This window comes from Panthera tigris, chromosome E1 (genome assembly GCF_018350195.1).
Source record: "Panthera tigris isolate Pti1 chromosome E1, P.tigris_Pti1_mat1.1, whole genome shotgun sequence".
Classification (NCBI taxonomy): domain Eukaryota; kingdom Metazoa; phylum Chordata; class Mammalia; order Carnivora; family Felidae; genus Panthera; species Panthera tigris.
Genome location: NC_056673.1, coordinates 25,301,382 through 25,321,910, shown reverse-complemented (window position 1 = coordinate 25,321,910; position 20,529 = coordinate 25,301,382). Strand labels below are relative to the sequence as shown.

Here is a 20,529-nt window from a genome sequence, read left to right as displayed (position 1 = left end):
CATTTGGAATATAACAGTAGCCTCCAAAAGGAAGCCTAATAGATCCATTGCTAAAAATCAAATCAGGGGCACCTGGGCAGCTCAGTCAGTTAAGCATCCAAGTCTTGGTTTCTGCTCAGCTCATGATCTCATGGTTAGTGGGTTCTGGCTCTGTGTCAGGCTCTGTGCTATCAGCACGAAGCCTGCTTGGGATTCTCTCTCTCCCTCTCTCTGCCTCTCGTGTTCTCTTTCTCTCTCTCAAAATAAATAAACTTTAAAAAAATAAATAAAAAATTAATGAGGTTTCATAGGCCCTTAAGTCTTAAGGCTATTCATAAAAGTCTATGGTTGTATGTTTTGTTATCTAGTTTCATTTATTTATATCCTGTCTCCTTCTCCTGATGAGTTGCAAAGTCTGTTTTACTAATTCTAGAGCCAGGCAAATGCAAAAATCTACACAAAGTGAACATCCTTAGTTCATATTCAAGACTCCTGACCAACGTACTAAAACAATGTACAGGTCATAATATCTAATTATTGAGTCACTTCTCACCATCAAGTATTTTTTCTCCTCTTGGTCCTGGCACATTGAGATGGCATCCTGCGGTGGGATCATATTCCAAAGTCCATCACTCCCCAAGATAATGTACTTGTGCTTTTGGGGGTCAAGAGTGTGGACACTTGTGTCTGGTTCAGGTGATACCACAAACTCACCACTGAAGAAATCATAGCTCCACAAATCACCTGGGGGTGGGGGGCAGAAGTAAGAAGCAAGAAGTATTATTTCCAAGCTAGTAATATCATGTCAACAGATTAAAGGAGAAAATCTACATATTCATCTCAACAGATGTAGAAAAGTATTTGATAACATTCAAAGTCTACACATGATTTAAAACACACACACACACACACACACACACACACACACACACACACACACACACAACTTCTTAAGCAAACTAGAAATAAAAGACAACTCCCTTAACATGATAAAAGTTCTTTTCTAACACTATACTGAAGGTCCCTCCCTGCATAGTAAGTTTAAACAATTAAAATCAGATATATAAACTGGAAAGGAGAAAATAAACTACCATTTGTTTCAGATAATTTTATTTCTACATGGGAAATCAAAACCAAATCAGATAAATTATCAGAAAAGGAACATTTAGAAAGGTTGTTAAATACAAACCCAGTTTATAAAAGTGAACTGTATTTCTAGACAATAGTAAGAAATAGTAAATATAAATTTAAACAATTTATTTATAAGTTAACCAAATGTAAATATCTGGAAATAAATTTAACAAAAGTTGTGCAAGTCTTTTATGGACAAAATTATACAATTAGATTACAAAACATTAAAAAGACTATCTAAATAAATGGAGAAATAAACTATTTCAAAGGAAGACTTAATACTTTAAAGATGTTAATTCTCCCAAAAATAGCTTTAAAAGCTTTAAAAGTCAATGTAATTCCAAGCAAAACCCCTAAAGAATTTTTGTAGAATGACAAGCTTATTTTTAAAATGGACAGGGAAGAACAAGGGCCAAGATTAACCAAGACAAGTGTGAAGAAAAGATAAAAGACAGAACTTGCTCAACAACTAGGAGTCTTAGTTGCTATCTGAAAACCCCTGCTCACCCGTAGGGTCAAGAAAGGATCTAGTCAAAACTTACAGAATAAATGTCAGTCACTTGGAAGAAAATTCTAGAAATAAAAATGAGCATTTTTATGTTCTTAAACTACCACATGACCAGTCTTTGGAGATTAATAGTTCACCCTTTCAGTGAGTGAGGAAAAGAAGTCCTCATACAGTTACCCTCCTTCTTGATTAGCTCTCTATGAAACAATACCTAAACTCCTACCTTTCAGACGTATTAGTACAAACCTCAAAATGTGCAACTTAAGAACTTTTAGTTGACTCAGGCCATCAAAAACATTTTTACAAGTGAGATAGAAAAAACATTTTACAGAAACCATTTATTCTTCTGTGATACATAATACAAAATAAGTGGAACAATGTAACTTTTCTTTTGCTCCCCAAAACTGGGGGAAGAGTAGAAAGAAAGGAGAAAACATTAATCTCTGACTCTTTTGTTTATAGTGAAATGTACTCTGAGTAAAGACCTAAATTAAAAGCAAAAGGTTTTCAGACAAGAAGGTGGTTTTTGCACTTTCACCATGTCTGACTTCTTTTTAAAAAAGAGGAAGCTCCTGGTCCTTTCTCTTCCTTACTTAAGCCTCCCTATTACCACCCAGCAGAAGTATCGGCCAATTCAAACATGCTCAGAGTCTAAGGAAAAAATAATTCATATCAATTACTCCACTCTAAAAGAGCAAAATTCATTGCTAAACCAGCCCCTTGAAAGAGAAAGGGGCAATTCAGTCTTCAGAGTAGCAACAGAGTGCACATACGGGCACCTGACTGGCTCAGTTGGTAGAGCATGCAACTCCTGACCTTGGGGTTGTGGGTTTAAGCCCCATGCTGGGCTTAGAGATTACCTAAAAATAAAATCTTTAAAAACAAACAAACAAAAAAGAACACACGGGACCACTAAAAGCTAATTATAATCCAGGTCGACTCACAAAGACACATTTAGTTCTTTATGTTAACAAAACAAAGTTCTTTGGCTGATGAAACTTTTAAAATGAGCATGGAAACAGTTCAGATAAATATTAATATAGCAAGTACAGAATTCATAAGTGATGCTAAAAGCTTTCAAAAGCAGTTTTTCCTCATTATTTGGAATTACTATTGCCATTCCAAGTAAGAACATATGTCTAAATTTAAAATCTATGTAAAAAAAAGAAATTCCAATTTTCAATATAATGCAGATTACATGACCTTTAAAAAGGGCCACAATTTCTCATGTATAAACTAGTATTAATATCTTTATAAATTTAAAAATATTTTTAAATAAGTAATTTTTTCACTTAAGAGGCACAGTGTGTCAGTTTCTCCCATCATTGGCAATGCCAACCTGAACCATTTGGTTCAAATGCTATCAACCACCACTGTACAGGTGCCCTTTTCATTTTGTAATTGATATGTAATCCAAAGAGTGATAGCTTTGAGTCTGTGTGAAATATCCTCTTGTCCACCAAAATATGCCATGTTTTAGCATTCATTAATGATTCTTAGCCCCCTATGTTTAACTGTATGTTTAACTTTAACTCTCTATAATTAACTGTTACTATGATGGTTGTAAACTGTTGACAGAATAAGAACATTCTTAAATTACACTTTTTGTTGTATTTTCTGAAGAAGAGTTTCCCATTCTCCTCTACTTGTTTATAATCTTTTTAGTATCTTTATAAACTTATGGATTCTTTTTACTTCAATATGCTATAAATTACTCCTGTCGTTATTTGTTTTGATGCTCAAGTTGCTTTAAATTTGCCAGTAAAAGTCCTTGGAGTGTTAATTTTTAACAAACTCATTACGTGAGTTGTATTCATAGCCAGATTTAAGAATATATGATATAGCCACAGTTCCCTTATGTTACCAATTCAGAGAATTTACATGGCTTTACCTGAGATCAAATGAATGAGGATTAGAATTGGCCCTTGAACTAATTGTTTCTATCACTGACCTATAGTTTGTACACCAAAATAGGATCACAGAGTATCATTCCTGTACATTCTAAAGGGAGGGACCTTGGGCACTGGGGCAGATGTAGTTGGTTGCCTGCTTGTTGGCTGTTTCCTTTTTGTCTTCAGTAGAGGCACTGGAGGGACCCCAGAGGAGAAAGAGGTCTTCCTTCTGGTTTCAGTATGTTTTCTGCTTTCTTGTGTGGCACATGGCAGCCCAGTGCACAGGACACAGTGGTCCTCACCCCTAGTGAATTTCAACATTCCTCTCCCTACCCTCTTTGGGTGGCTTCCCATGGAGAGCTCCCAAACAACTTTTGCCTCACTTAATCCATTCTTAAAACTGCAACCCAAATCATCCTTTTAAAACTCAAATTTAACATGGTGGTATGGGGCGCCTGAGTGGCTCAGTCAGTTAAGTGTTCCACTTTGGCTTAGGTTATGATCTCACAGTTCATGGGTTCAAACCCCACATCAGGCTCTGTGCTGACAACTCAGACCCTGGAGCCTGCTTCAGATTCTGTGTCTCCCTCCGTCTCTCTCTCTGCCCCTCCTCCACTAGTGCTCTCTCTCAAAAATAAATAAATGTTAGAAAAAGTTAAAGAAGAAAAAGATGGATGGTGGTGATGGTTGCACAACATTGTAAATGTACTTAACACTACCACTGAATGGCACACTTAAAATGGTTAAGATGGGGGGCACCTGGGTGGCTCAGTCAGTTAAGTGGTTGACTCTTGATTTGGTCTCAGGTCATGATCTCACAGGTTCATAGGATCAAGCCCCCCCTTGGGCTCTGCACTGACAGCGCAGAGTCTGCTTGGGATTCTCTTCCTCAAGATAAACAAACATATATTAAAAACAATAATGATAAAATAAAATGGTTAAGATGGCAAAACTGTATATGTATTTGCCATAATTGAAAACACACACACAAATCGAGTTGTTTCCCACTTCTACTCTGCAACAGTTTATTCGTATTCTTAAGACACAACTCTTAACCACAGTCTAAAAGCATGAAATATTTTCTCATTTTATCTGTGCCTCTTATTTCTGTATCAATCTCTGTTCTAGCTACACTGGCCTTTGTCAGAGCTCCTTATATTCACCAGCCTTCCTCCCATCACAGAGTTGTTCGTAAATGCAGTTCCTATGCCTAGAACACACATTCTTCCACTTTTAACATCAAGTAATTGTTAGACTTAAATATCTCTTGCTTCTCCAGCTAGTAAAATACCATTTTATTTTATTTAAATGTTTTATTTATTTTTGAGAGAGAGAGAGCACGTGTGCAAGCGGAGAGAGTGAAGGGGGGGAGGGGACAGAGGACCTCAAGTGGGCTCTGCGCTGACAGCAGCGAGCCTCATAATGAACCGTGAGATCACAACCTGAGCCAAAGTCAGATGCTCAACCAACTGAGCCACCTAGGCGCCCCTAAAATACCCTTATTTTAAGTTCTTATTAACATGCATACAAATATTTAGAGATGTAATTTTTCAGTCCTTTTTGTGATCTGATGAATGCCTCTCCCCTTCTCTAAACTGTAAGATTCCATGAGGACAAAGGCCAACCACATGCTTGACACATACTGTAATCAGTATCTGTTCAATGAATAAATGATTTGCAAGATTCACATGCAATTCCATGAGGCAGCCACAAGAAGGCACCTTTGTCACATCTGTACTCAAGTAACTATAATCCTAATGAGTGCCTAAAAACGATACCAATTTCTGCTAAGCAAACTTCCCTCTTTCCCAAAAAGCTAGAAGAAAAATGGCCACATGCCATAAGAATGGTGCTAAATACGATAATTTAATTTACTATGAGCCAATAAGTATTATCATGCAACATGTTAAACTATTAATTTTTTTAATTAAAAAAATTTTAGCAGGGGTGGGGAGAGACGGAAAGAGTACACGCATCCACATGTGTGCGGGGGAGGGACGGAGGGAGAGAGAGAATCTTAAGCGGGGTCCACGCTCAGCATGGAACAAGACACAGGACTCAATCTCATAACCATTAGATCATGATCTGAGCTGAAACTAACAGTGGGACACTTAGCCAACTGAGCCACTCAGGTGTACCCCATCAACAGTATTTAAAATACTATCTATGCCACTGACTCCCAAATTGCTATCTCCAGCCTGGACCTCACCTACTGCCAATTTTCATGAAGTCAACTACATGAAGTCAACTGGACATCAGTGGTTTTATGTCTGATAAGCACCTCAAACTAACTTGTTAAAAACAGAACTCCTGACCTCCTTTTGCAACTGATGTTTCAGTATTTGCTATGTGGTTAATAGCTGCTCAGTTAAAAAAAAAATCATTAATAAGGATATCTGCATTCATTGTTCCTTCTGCCTAATAAATTCTCTTGCCCCAGAAGACACCCATAGGTCTCAATGCCTCATCTCTTGATTCAAATGTCATTTTTTTCAGATCTCCTCTGAGTATTCCATTTAAAATTACACCCCTACTTCCCACAACATTCCCTGCTTTATTTTTCATGATAGCACCTTTCACTACATAACACAATACATAGTCTACTTATTATTTCTTTATTGTCTGTTTTCTCCTATTAGAAGGTAAGTTCCATGAGTCCAGGAATTTTTTATTGTTTTGTTCATTGTGGAATCCCTAGAACCTAGAAGAGTACCTGGCACATAATAGACATTTAATAGATATTTGGTAAATAAATCAACAAAGATTCATTTATGAGTCATGAAGAAGTGGGAACTCTGTGTGGTTTTAAAATATGTGCACAAATTCATTCGTAAGAAGCACAGCTTAATTCTGCTCAGAAGAAAAATCGACTAGATTTTCTAGTCTAGTCTAAGAGGAAGTGATGATGTGTCGCTTTTGACACTAGCCCATAAAAACACATTATGGTTGTTGCACCTTGCTCTCTTGCATCACTTGATCAGGGGAAGCCAGCTGCATCAAGGAGCCCTACAGAGAAGCGCACAGGACAAGGAACTGAGGCCTACTTCCAACAGCCAAGTATGTAAGGCATCCTAGAAGTGAATACTCCAACCCCATTCTGGCTTTCAGATGATACCCATAGGTGATATCGTGATTACAACTACATGCGAGACCCTGAGCCAGAATCACTCCCAGGTTCTGAGCCACAGGAACCATATGAAATAATAAATGTTTTAAACTAAGTTTGAGAATATTCTGTCAGATAGCAAGAGATAACTAATTCAGTTACTCACTCTGGGAAGACATTAAGATCTAACAACATTAAAAATGTACTTATCTATGAACTGAGTTTTCCAACTGGTATCCCTTGAATGGATTGAGTAGGACCATGTGTTAGCAGGATGGGACCTGAGTGGCTAGAGCCTTTAGGCCAGTTACCTCCAGCCTGAAGTAGCCTCCTTCACTTACTGAAGAAATATTATCATACTGTATGTGTATGTCATAGTATTTAAAAAAAATTTTTTAATGTTTACTTATTGAGAGGGATAGATATTGAGAGAGACAGAGCATGAGCAGGGGAGAAAGAGAGAGGGAGGCACAGGATCCAAAGCAGCATGGGGCTCAAACTCACAAACTGGGAGATTATGACCTGAGCTGAAGTTGAACGCTTAACTGACTGAGTCACTCAGGTGCCCCTGATGTGGTGTTTTAAAAGTAGGGGGCGCCTGAGTGAATCAGTTAAGTGTCTGACTTTGGCTCAGGTCATGAACTCACAGTTTCATGAGTTCAAGCCTTGCATCAGGCTCTGTGCTGACAGCTCAGAGCCTGAACCCTGTTTTAGATTCTGTGTCTCCCTCTCTCTCTGTTGTTCCCCCACTCGCACTCTCTCTCTCTCTCTGTCTCAAAAATAAATACAGATTAAAAGTTGGTAAGTAATGTACTATGACCCAGCAATTCCACTTCTAATTTATATGCCTTAAAGAAATCTCATAGGTGTATATATTCATAGCAGCATTTTTCATAGTAGCAAATGCATAGGTATAACCTAACTGTCCAATCAGGGTGTGGAAGAAGAAAATACAGTTTCATAGTGAGACTGAATGTCTAATAGTCAACAATTAAAACTACATTTATAAAGATGAATAAATCTCAAAAACAACACACAGTGAAAATAGCAAGTTAAAAAAAGGTGTTTTGACTATGATAGAAAGCTAATCCAAAGATCAACATTTATTTATTTGTTTAACTTATTTATTTTAAATAAAGGCAGACTGCCACATGCAGACCTCATTTGGATGTGTCTGGAGTCTTGGAAGCTTGACACTACCCTATGTTCTCCTATCAGTGGACCTCGAGAGCTTGTTTGGAGACTCTAGCTGGGGAGCACAGCTACTAATATACACTTAACCGAAGAAAGGTCCTCCTCTATCAGGGAAGGTCATCCTCATCAACCAAGTATGCAGCTTCAGGAGGGATGCACATGGAGCAGTGAGGGAGGAAGGGGACACCCACCTAGCCAGCCAGATCAGTCAAATCAACCCTGGCAATCAATGGGTTGACAGATGTCACAGCCAGATCGCCCTCACATCCCAAAGATCAACAATTTGAAAAATATTACCATGGACTCTCAAAACTATAAGAGATCCTCAAAGTCTTATATTCTCTAACTTCCTATCCACTGTAGAAATCTATGCTAACCACAGTGGGTAGCCATTTAGCCATGTGAACACTTCATGGAACACTTCGTGGTTCGTGGGTTTGAGCCCCACATTGGGCTCTCTACTGTCAGCACAGAGCCTGCTTTGGATTCTCTGTTCCCCTCTATCTGCCCCTCCTTTGCTTGTGGTCTCTCTTAAAGAAAAAAAAAAATCTCTCCAAATACACCAATCAATACTTTTTGTATTGACTATACATTCTGTAAGAAGCTCATTGAATGCTATTATTCAGTCTCCATCTCCCCACCCTCACTATCCCAATAAAGAACAAAGATGTAATATAGAAATTTGACCTGGTAGCAGTTAATAAGAAAAACATCTAAAGACTGGAGCTATTTGAATAAAACAAATGTGATATGATTACTAAAAGCTAATGACAGGATTCCAGGACACTTATTAGTAGAAGTACAACACTCAGGTAGCAGGAACTAAATATTTCCATTATACTTCAAATTGGTCACACCACATCTTGTAGAGTGTCCTCAATTCTGGAACATTTACTGAAGGAAACATCTAGAGGAATATGATAAGAATAATGAAGAGACTGAAATTAGCCTAGAGGAAAGACTAGAGAAACATGCTAGGCAATTTTGAATAGGTAAAATGATGGTCATTAGGCAAAAGGCAAAATAAATATACTGCTTTGTTTTTGTTTCAGCACACATAACTAGAGCCAACATCTGAAAGATTCATGGAGGCAGATTTTAACTGACAATTATGCAAGTGTTTATACTATGAAATATTAGGATTTACTGAAGATATTCAAGCATGGGCTGAATTATTTCTTGTCTGAATTGCTCTAGAGATATCTCTGAACAGAAGAATATGTGAAACAGAAAAACCAGTTAGTTTTCTTGGTCTTTCTGCTCCTTCTTTTCCACTACACAATCACTAATGGGTTTCAAGGCTTAAAATGCTTGGCACATATACTTCATATATACATAATAACTTGGCATCTACTCTTTAAAAACTGTTTATTTATTTTTGTGAAGAGAATGTGAGCAGGGGAGGGGCTGAGAGGGAGGGAGAGAATCCCAAGCAGGCTCCGAGCTGCCAGCCCAAAGCCAGATGCAGGGCTTGATCTCATGACTGTGAAATCACGACCTGAGCTGAAATAAAGAGTTGACACTCAACCGACTGAACCACCCAGGCACCCCAGAATCTAAACTGAAGGTTCACTTTACTTTTTGAACCTGAAGTGAGACCCTGCCCTCAGTCCAGTGAATTGCCCCATAAAAAACCCTCTATTCTTTAGTAATATTAATTCTCTACCAATTATCACCTTCCTCCCTCTTTTTCCTTGCTAAGAATTGAAGGATCTCTTACATCACATGCTTATACTATGACATGAACAACCTGGGTAACTAAGATAGCATTCTAGTTCTGCAAAAATCTACAAAATATGTAAAGTGCCTATATACTGCTACACGCCCCTAAATAGTACCCTTGTCTCTAATTTTATTACCCTATAATTTTAGCCATTATAGCAGCCAAAACGACCCTTTAAAAACAAACTGGATAGGGGCGCCTGGGTGGCGCAGTCGGTTAAGCGTCCGACTTCAGCCAGGTCACGATCTCGCGGTCCGTGAGTTCGAGCCCCGCGTCAGGCTCTGGGCTGATGGCTCAGAGCCTGGAGCCTGTTTCCGATTCTGTGTCTCCCTCTCTCTCTGCCCCTCCCCCGTTCATGCTCTGTCTCTCTCTGTCCAAAAATAAATAAAAAAAAAGTTGAAAAAAAAAAAGAAAAAAAAAAAAGAAAAAAAAAAAATTTAAAAACAAACTGGATAGTACCATCAACAATAGCCAAATTATGGAAAGAGCCCAAATGTCCATCAGCTGATGAATGGGTTAAGAAGATGTGGTGTATATATATATATATATATACACACACACAATGGAATATTACTCAGTGACCAAATGAAATCTTGCCATTTGCAACAACGTGGATGGAACTAGAATGTATTATCCTAAGCAAAATACGTCAGTCAGAGAGATAAATATCCTAAGATTTCACTCATATATGTGGAATTTAAGAAATAAAACAGATGAGCATATGGGAAGAGAAGGAAAAATAAGATAAAAACAGAGAGGGAGGCAAACCATAAGAGACTCTTAAATACACACAAACTGAGGACTGCTGGAGGGGGTATCTGGTGAGGGGATGAACTAAATGGGTGATGGGCATTAAGGAGGACACTTGTTGGGATGAGCACTGCATGTTATTTTTAAGTGATGAATCACTAAACTGTACTCCTGAAACCACTATTACACTATACGTTAACTACTTGGATTTAAATAAAATTAAATGAATAAAATAATAAAAAAATAAAATAAAAAACTGAATCAGTCCGTCCTACTTCGATAAGCAGTAACAACAGCTAACATTTATAGAGTGTTTATGATGTGCCAGACACTATTTTAAGCACTTTAAATATATTGTCATCCAATCCTCACAAAAGAATGAGGCAGGTACCATCATTAACCCCATTTACAGCTGAAAAAACTGTACCCCATTAAGTAATTTACATATAATAAGTAATCTGCCCAAGTTTGTATAGTAAGTAAACAGCATTGGATTGGAGCCTTGGAATCTTGGCTCCAAAGTTTCTCTCTTAACTACTGTGGTATACTTCTCCTACTCCTCAATTCCTTCCCAAAAGTATTTATTTATTTATTTATTTTTATGTTTATTTATTTTTGAGCGAGAGAGAGTGCGAGCTGGGGAGGGGCAGAGAGAGATGCAGACACAGAATCCAAAGCAGGCTCCAGGCTCTGAGCTGTCAGCACAGAGCCCAATGTGGGGCTCGAACTTACAAACTGCTTAGATCATGACCTGAGCTGAAGTGAGATGCTTAACCAAATGAGCCACTCAGTCGCCCCAAAAGTTTATTTATTTATTTTGAGAGACAGCACGAGTGAGACAGGAGCAAAGAGAAAGAATCCCAGGCAGACTCCACGCTGTCGGTGCAGAGCCCAATGCCTCAGGGCTCAATCCCATGAACCACAAGATCATGACTTGAGCTGAAACCAAGAGTCAGTCAGATGCTTAACCAACTGAGCCACCCAGGTACCCTTTTCTCAAAAGTATTTAAAATGAAGTTTCTTATCATGGTCTAGCCATAAAGCCTTGTGGGGTTTAGTTCCTGCCTACCACCCATAATGTCTTCACCAAACTTACCTTACTTAGCCTGCAGAGCCCTTCTTAATTGGGTAAGTATCCTCATCTCCACTTTCATTTTACATCTCTACCTCCCTCTCTCTCACACTGGTTTCATTCATGTTCCTTAAAGACATCAGGCCCTTTCTTTCCTGCATTAGGATTCTGTGCTTGCAAATGACAATTTCCAACTCAGGTTAAATTAGGCCCAAAAGGCAACTCAGAAGAAAACCCAAGTAGTTCACACAACAGACAAGAAGCTGGAGAACCAAGCATGGATACAGGTCAGTTTCAAGCCTTAGGCAGGAAAACCCTACCATATCAATGGGCACTGCCGAAAGAAGTCAGTATTCCTAAGATGAATTCATTCCAACCAGTTTCTTTGTTGTTAATTTTTGTCCTTACTAGAGTCACAATTCAAAATCCTAGAATAGAGAATCTGACTGATTTAACTGAGCTGACCTATGTTTTACAAAAGGACCCTGAATAGGAACGTCTAAATTAAGACTGCACATATTAGGGGAGACATAATTCCCAAAATTTCAGTATGTTATTTAGTAGGAAAAGAGAATACATGCTGGACAACTCACCCATCCACTGCCCCAAATCAAATACCTACTGCCTAATGGCTTTGTGGGAATGTTTTGACTATTATTTTCCTCGCCCCCTTCTCCTCCTTCAGGTCTTAACTCAAGTAATAAATACTTTTTTAAAGAATGTTCCTTGATCATCCTCTTTAATGTAGCCTTCCACTGTTACCCACTAATCCTCCTACCAATTACAGGTATATCACCTTGTTTAATTCCTTTATGACACTTTTTAGAACAATTTTCCCATTTGTTCATTTGTTGTCTATTTCCTCCACTAGATTATAGGTTCCATGAATGCTCAGCCTATCTGCATTTGATCACCAAAGACGAATTAAGAGATAGTAATATGAAAGGTAGAATGATCTTTTGAAAATGCAAATCAGATGGTGTTACTCTTTACCTTAGTATCATTCAATGTTTCCCAGTACACTCAGACTAGAATGCAAATATCTGCCATGATATGGCCCATGTCTGCCTCATTAACTCCAGTCTCTTGATAATTCCTAGAACATGTCAAGTTCTTTCCCAATTCAGGATCCAGGCCTGAAATATTCTTTAACAGACTCTTCACAAGAATAGCTCCTTCTCAGCCATCAAATCTCAGCTAAAATAACACCTCCTAAAAGGAGCATTTCTATTACACTATATAAAAGTTTTTCCATTCTAAATTATTTTTTATTACAGAACCCCATTTCTTTTCCTCACAGTATTTCCTAATCCATACTTATTTCATTTACAAGCTTATTTCTTTATTGCCTATCTCCTCAACTACATAGTCTTGTTCTGTGAAAACAAACAGAATATATCTACCAGTAAAATCTCTCCAAAGCCTAATTCAGTGCCTGGCACTAAGTCAGTACTCAAGTTTCTGTTAGAGGAAAGAAGGAAAAAATCAGTGTTTCCTAAAAGAAATTTGCTGTACAAGAAAATTTAACTGGCACATCCCAGGTAAGATATTTCTGTAGCTATAATCCTCTAGCCTTTCTTCCAAAACCAGGTAGACTAGAAAAGAAGTATTTTTATTTTGTAATGAACAATTATTTTGCTAGCTAAAAAGAAAAGAACCTTAAAGGCTCTTAAGAGAAATATGAAAGGCTGAAGGAAGCACATTTAAAAACAGTTTTAAGGGTAACACCAAGCCCAGACATACATATACTTCCCTAAGTATAGGTAGGAATCAGCAAAAAATTAAACGTGACTCCTAATTAAGAAGCAATTGGCACTGAAATCCGTATTTTAACCTTCCCCTGGATTGAGTGTTAAAGCATTTACTATTAAAACAGCATATTTCTACCCCCATTATCTGTTAAATGAAGGTTTAGTTCTTAGTTTCCTCTTTTATGTTACCACCGTTCACTGTAGAAAATGTAATAGGATTTCACTAAGTAAGTCCTACTTACCAAGCGCTCTTGCTACTGCCAGAAAAGGAATCTGGTCAATAACTGTACTCCTTCTAACAGGTCCATTGTGAGTGAGCCGAGGTCGTTTCCAAACTACACGATTCACCCCAGACTTGTTCATCACACTGAAAAAAGAGTTCATAAAAATACTCTAAATGAATAAAATATAACAAAGTACATCAATGTGTCAAATACCTAATATAATCAATTATCACGAAATAATGACTTATCTATTTCAGACACAAAGATGCATAAGCCAAGATTCCTGTTCAAAGAGCAAAGACAAAATAGGGTAGATTAACATGGGGAATTTGGAGATTACTAAGGTAGGTTAGACAGAACAGAGTGGAAGTAATGAGAAGAAAAATGAGTAGATAACTTGTCAGAGAAAAAAGCAAGGTAATGTGATAACTAAGAAAACTGAGGAGAGGAAGAGGCTATAAATAAACAGTGATAAAAAAATTAAAAGGGGAAGGTTATATAGTTTTTGAAACTTGTACTGAAAACGGTACAAATTCAGTTTTAATATTCTTAATTTGAGGCATAGGATATACCTAAATAGAAACAACTATGTATTACAGAAATATTTCTGTAATTAGAAGTATGAGAGTAGACTTTGCAAGCAGATCAGCTGTAGAGATATAGATGTGGGAGTTACAGAATAAGGAAACTCTTAAAAAGGAATGTGGCATAGGAGCAACAGAAATCTGTAATTAGTATATGGAGAAGTTAGTACATGTTAGGGTACCTAAAACATGAAAATACAGTCAATCTTTGAGCAAAAAAAGTAATAACACAATAGAGATGGTCTCTCTGCAGTTACCTGGTATGACTGAAATGGTAAACTGACTCTTAATTTAATCATAACCTGCCTGGATTAAAAAAAATCTACACAAGAAAAATGTTCCTCTGGAAGGCTAGAAAAGTTGGGGAGAAAAACACAAAGAGAATTTTCAAGAAACTATATTAGCCTAATTGATATTAAGTCCACCTGACAGATACATGCAGAAGACAGAGGGTGATTCCCAAGACTCTGAGACAGATGACACTAAGATAATATAATTAAGTCTTCTCACTTAGAACTCCCGTGCATCCAGACACCCTTTGATTATAATCTGAAATTTCATTTCATCAACAGCAGGGCAACTGACAATAATAACATGAGGTTTTCTTGTCAGTTATTTTTCTCATGATTAATGAGTACTAAGACATCTTGATGAATACATGAGTCCCTTATCAGTTGATTATGTTGACCTTGAGTAGCATGACTCTATCCTCCTAAACTTGATGAACACCAAAATAAAACTGGCTTTAAGATTTAGAAAGCTGTGGGGTGCCTGGGTGGCTCAGTCGGTTAAGCATCCAGCTTCGGCTCAGGTCTTGACCTCACGGTTTGTGGGTTCGAGCCCTGCGTCGGGCTCTGTGCTAACAGCTCAGAGCCTGGAGCCTGCTTCTGATTCTGTGTCTTCCTCTCTCTCTGCCCCTCCCCTGCTCATGTTCTGTCTCTGTCTCTCAAAAAAAAAAAAAAAAAGATTTAGAAAGCTGAAGACAGGACAACTAATGGCAACCACCCTCAAAGGAATGTCACTATAAAATGCCATATACCTCAGCAGCTGCCAGCTAGTTAAGCCCCAACTACGGCTTTTCTACCTCTACTCTAACTTCAAAAGAATGAAGATACTAGAGAAAAAAAAGATAACAAATGGAATAAAAGTCCTAAGAGAAGAAAAATAAAGGCATAAGCCATATAAATGAGAAAAGGCCACTCTTCCTCTGAGCCAAGAAAAACATGAATATGGCGTAGAACAGCCTCAACCTTTCTGAAGTAGAAAACAAACTTATCTGATAAGGGCATGCCAGGGGACTTGAGCAGCTGTCTCACGAAACTTTCTGTAACGATGGAAATGTTCACTCTGCTGCTCTCCATGGCTACTGAGCACTGTAACTGTGGCTAGTGCTAAATGAGGAACTGAATTTTTAATTTTATTTGATTTTAATTCTATTTAAATTTAAACAGCTATATGTGGCTAGTGGAAACTATATATAGGATAGCACAAAGGAGGAATGAAGCAAGTACAGAATGATCACAAAACGCTGTCAATGATAACACAGAAGAGAAAATTAAGAGAGTTCTTTATTTACTATCCCTTTGAGAACCCATTTAGTTTAATTCACAGTCCTCAAAGCAACATTATTCTAGGTCATAGTCTCAAGAGTGAGACTATCAAAGGTGGCCATTTTGTTATTCTATGCTTTCTTCAATGCTGATCCTCAAAAAACAAACAGGAGAGTAAAGATTAAATCTACCATTCACAAGAAGAAACACCATCATTCTGTCTTCATACCACCTAAGTCCTATTCTTTCCTAAACCTGCTCCCTAAAATGTAAGTTTTAATACATACTTAGGTAATTACAATAGCTACCCAAATTGTTTCCATTATAAATCTAAGTAGGAGCTCTCTTGACACTTAATAGTCAAAGATATTATGGTCTCTGTGTTTCTGAGGAACAAAAAACAAAACAAAAAACAAAAGCAGACTGCTTTTATTGTACTCCCTGCTGTTGTCCTGTATGATTAAAAGGCATACACAAAAGGAACAGCCTGATATGCAGAGAGCTGACTTAGCAGCAACAGAAGGCTGGAAAAACATAGCACTGGCCAGTTGCCTAGGGTGAGACAGAGGGAAAGGAGGAAATAACTTCTAATAAAACAGCTCAATTTGTGCAAAAAGACACCTGCTCCCAAATGGCAAAGAGCATCTGTCCAACTATCCAGATGGTATTTTAAGTGATAAGACAAAAAACAAACTCTAAAAAAAGTTATTAAAAAAAAAAAAATCAAAGAAAATCTAATTTAACAATTCATATAAAAAATAAAGAATCATCAAGAAAATATTTTTAAAAGATTAATGAAAAGGGATCAGGCCTACCAATATTAAAAATTGCAACAAAGCCTCAATTTAAAAAAAGCATGATATTGGTACACATATAATATAAAAAAAGCTCAGAAAAAGACCCAAGGATATACAGGAATTCAGTTTATAATTGCAAAGCCCACTTTGCATGACTACCAGTAGTGGTCTCAGATACAGACTGACTTTCAAACTCATAGGATCACATAAATGACAGCATGAAACCAGGCTCATTTAACTTTGTAGGATACAGAACAGGAAGCACAGTATGCCAGCATGGCAGCTTCAGTCATGTTGTCTCCAGAAATGATCCTTAACAGAAATCCAAGAGCCATTTTCTAGCCCCCATAAATGAGCTTCATATGCCACAGGAATCAGTGTCTTTTAATAGCCCATCCCTGCACAAGTCAAACTGCATGATATAGGGCTGCTAATAAGGTCTGTGCTTTCCAACAGAAATTTATAGTACACTCAAAATCTTCTCTAAACAGATATAGTTCCAATTCAAGGATCAGTATACCATAAGCAATGTTACCTTATAACAGAGCTAACACTCTGTTATTTATCTTAACCAGAGAAACAGTGCTAGAAGAGAGTAAACTCAAGGTCATCTTCCCATTAAAGAGGGGTTTTATGCCTGGTAAAGACTTCTAATCAGTAAGAAAAAGATATATAATTGTTCAAGTAGCTACTAATGGCCATAAAGAAAAAAAATTACTTGTACCCTACTACACATCTCAGATTTTAAAATTCCAGGGAGACTGAAGGTCTCTCCATACAAGTACTAGAAAAGTGATTCCCAGATCTTTTCAGGGGGTCTGCCAGGTCAAAATTATTTTCGTAAGACCATGTGTATACAGTGGAATTTTTGAAAGGCTACATGTCTTGATATATGATAAAACGTGTCAATATTTGGATATGTGTAACTCAATAAACCAGTATTTTACAAATGACCAATGCCTATGTTACAAAATCACACATGGGCACTATATACTATACCATTCCAACTATATGATCTTCTAGAAAAAGCAAAACCATGGAGACAATAAAGAAACCAGTGGTTGCCAGTAACAAAGGAGGTAGGGAGGATAAATTGGCAAAGCACACAGAATCTTTAGACAGTGAAACTATTCTTATGATACTGTAATGGTAGATACGTGTTACTGTATGTCTGTCAAAACTCTAGAACATCCCTAAGGTAAACTGCGGACTTGGGGTAATAATGATATGTCAATGTAGGGTTATCAATTGTAACAAACACACCACTCTGGTGTAGGAGTGAAGTTTGTGTGTATAGGAGGAGGCAGGGAGTATACAGGCATTCTCAGTACCTTCCACTCCATTTGGCCATGAACCTAAAACTGTTCTAAAACATAAAGTCTATTAATAAAAAAAAAAAATCCTATGTGGATTAAAAAAAAAAGCCATTTAAGCAATAGCTCTCGGGGCGCCTGTGTGGCTCAGTCGGTTAAGCGGCCGACTTCAGCTCGGGTCATGATCTCGCGGTCCGTGAGTTCGAGCCCCGCGTCAGGCTCTGTGCGGACAGCTCAGAGCCTGGAGCCTGTTTCAGATTCTGTGTCTCCCTCTCTCTGACCCTCCCCCGTTCATGCTCTGTCTCTCTCTGTCTCAAAAATAAATAAACGTTAAAAAAAAAAAAAAAAAAATTTAAGCAATAGCTCTCAATTGATATACCTATGGATCTTAATGTGAGTGTATAAAAAGGTCATTAATATATACTATTATTAACCTTTAAGAAACTACCTCTTTTTGAGTTCTGGAATAACATCAAAGATGACTATCTCCAATACATGGAAAAGTTTTTAAAATATTCCTCCTTGGGGCACCTGGGTGGGCTCAGTCAATTATAGTCACAATCTTGCAGTCTGTGGGTTTGAGCCTCGCATTGGGCTCTGTACTGACAGCTCAGAGCCTGGAGCCTGCTTCCATTTCACCCTCTCTCTCTCTCTCTGCCCCTCCCCCGCTCACATGCTGCTCTCTCTCAAAAATAAACATTAAAAAAATAAATACATAAATGAATGAATGAAACAAAATACTCCTCCTTTTTCCAATTATGTATCTATGAAAGACCACATTTTACTTCTGATACTGCAACTAAAACATCTTACAACAGATTGAAGGCAGAAGCAGATATGAGAATCTAGCTACCACTATTAAGCCAGACATTAAAGAGACTTTCAAAAGTGTAAAACAATGCCAGTCCTCTCACTAAATACACGTGTTGAGAAATAGCTATTTTTCATAAAGATGTTATTTATATTAACACAATGGGTTTAGTATTATTTTTTAATGAATTAAGAAATATTTGAAAATGTCTCCATTTTTAGTTTCTAATACGGTAAAATCATTATATATAATCCATATAAACAAAAAGCTCTTTGAGGTCCACAATTTTTAAGAGTATAAAGGGTTCCTGGGGTGCCTGGGTGGCTCAGTAAGTTAAATGTCAACTCTTGATTTTGGCTCAGGTAATGATCTCATGGTTTCTGGGAAGCATGTTGTGCTCTGTGCTGACAGTGCAGAGCCTGTTTGGGATTCTCTCTCTCTGCCCCTCTTCCAATCACATGCGCTCTCTCTGGATCCCTCTCAAAATAAATAAGTAACCATTTTAAATTAATTAATTAATGATTTAAAAATTTAAAAATACTCCTCTTTGGCCCAGCAATTCCATCTAGGAAATAATCCTACAAATATATTTGTATGCACAAAAAGATGCGTGCACAAGATTTTTCATTTTACAGTAGTGTTTGTAATATCAACAACAACAAAAAAATAGAAACAAATACTCTTCAACAGGAGACTAGTTAAATAAATGATGGTACATCCATACATGGTACAGCTTCTTATTGGATTGTGCATGAATAGCTATCAAAGAATACACAGTAATACTGGCTTCTTGAGAGGGAGAGGAACTGGGTGGCCTGTGGGACAGTAGTAGTTGAGAGACCTTCTAAAGTACATCATTTTATGCTACCTAAATTTTAACCAAATGAATGCTCCCATTAAAAATTATACATATTTAGATATATGTAAATCATCATACAGAAAATTATTAACATTTGGTGTATTCCTATACTACTCCTTTTCTCTGCATAGTTGAGATCACACTACAAATATAACTTATATCCTGCTTATTTTGTGACTAGTAAGCATTATCCTTTATTACTAAAAATTCTTCATACATATGAGAGTTCATTATACTACTCTCTCTACCTTTACCTATGTTTGAAAATTTTCTTAACACCATGATTTTTAAAAATTTACTATAAACATTATTTTTAATAGCTATATCATATTCAATGTTATAAATATGTATGATAATTTACTTAACAATTCTTCAATTGTTGGGCCTTCAAGTTATTTCCAGGCTTCAACAGCCATTAAACATCACTGCAATCAATAACTCTCTTTAGATATTCTGGTCCACATTTCAGATTTCTTTACAATACATTCCCAAAATTACAGAATCTATAAACATTTTTAAGTTAGTGATGTGTATTATATTCTATACAGGTCATACCAATTTATAATCCTACCAACAGGATTCCCATTTCACACTATAAAATATTGAGAAGTATCCGTTTTTTTTTTTAACTTTGGTAACCCAATAGCAAGAAATAGTTTCACTTCAGCAATTTTTTCAAATATTTACTCGCTTTTGCATTTTCGTTGCTGTTGTTCAAAAGTCCTCTCCTTCATTCACCCATCTGGGTGTGGCAGTGTTTTAGTGTTTTTCTTACTGATTTTTGAACCCCTTATAGTTTAAAGATATTAATTCTTTTCCCAGTTTATTAATACTCTGGAAAAAACTATTTTGATCTAATAGAAGGAAGAAAAAGGAGGCAAGAAATAATATGGTAAGACTTTAGTTAGAACAAGTATTTAGAAAATACTGGATTCTATTTAACTTGCCTCATACCCTCAATTTTTAAAAATTAGTATTGGAATAATTTTTAAATGTTCTCATGTTATTCATTCCTCTGGTTTTTAGAATAATCTTGCATTTTAGTGTGCATTATAAAATATGCTAAAGCCACTTTCAGTTCATAGTTTACAAACTACACATTGAAACAATAACTTGAAACAGACAAAATAAAATAATCAGAAGAAAGGTTTGCAGCAGCACATCTGACTTAAAAATCAAAGAGCTAGGGGCGCCTGGGTGGCTCAGTCGGTTAAGCGTCCGGCTTCGGCTCAGGTCATGATCTCACAGTCCGTGAGTTCGAGCCCCGCGTCGGGCTCTGTGCTGA

General features: G+C 37.1%; 1 protein-coding gene across 1 annotated transcript in view; it reads right to left on the bottom strand.

Annotated features, from left to right (window-relative positions):
• PPM1D (protein phosphatase, Mg2+/Mn2+ dependent 1D) overlaps window positions 1-20,529 on the bottom strand; it is a 47,240-nt gene that overhangs the window by 9,136 nt on the left and 17,575 nt on the right. The window contains exons 3-4 of the mRNA XM_007086795.2: window positions 13,349-13,473; window positions 533-723 (exon numbers count right to left, since the gene is read on the bottom strand). Of these exons, the coding sequence (XP_007086857.2) occupies window positions 533-723; window positions 13,349-13,473 (316 nt within the window). The remainder of the gene's footprint in view (window positions 1-532; window positions 724-13,348; window positions 13,474-20,529) is intronic.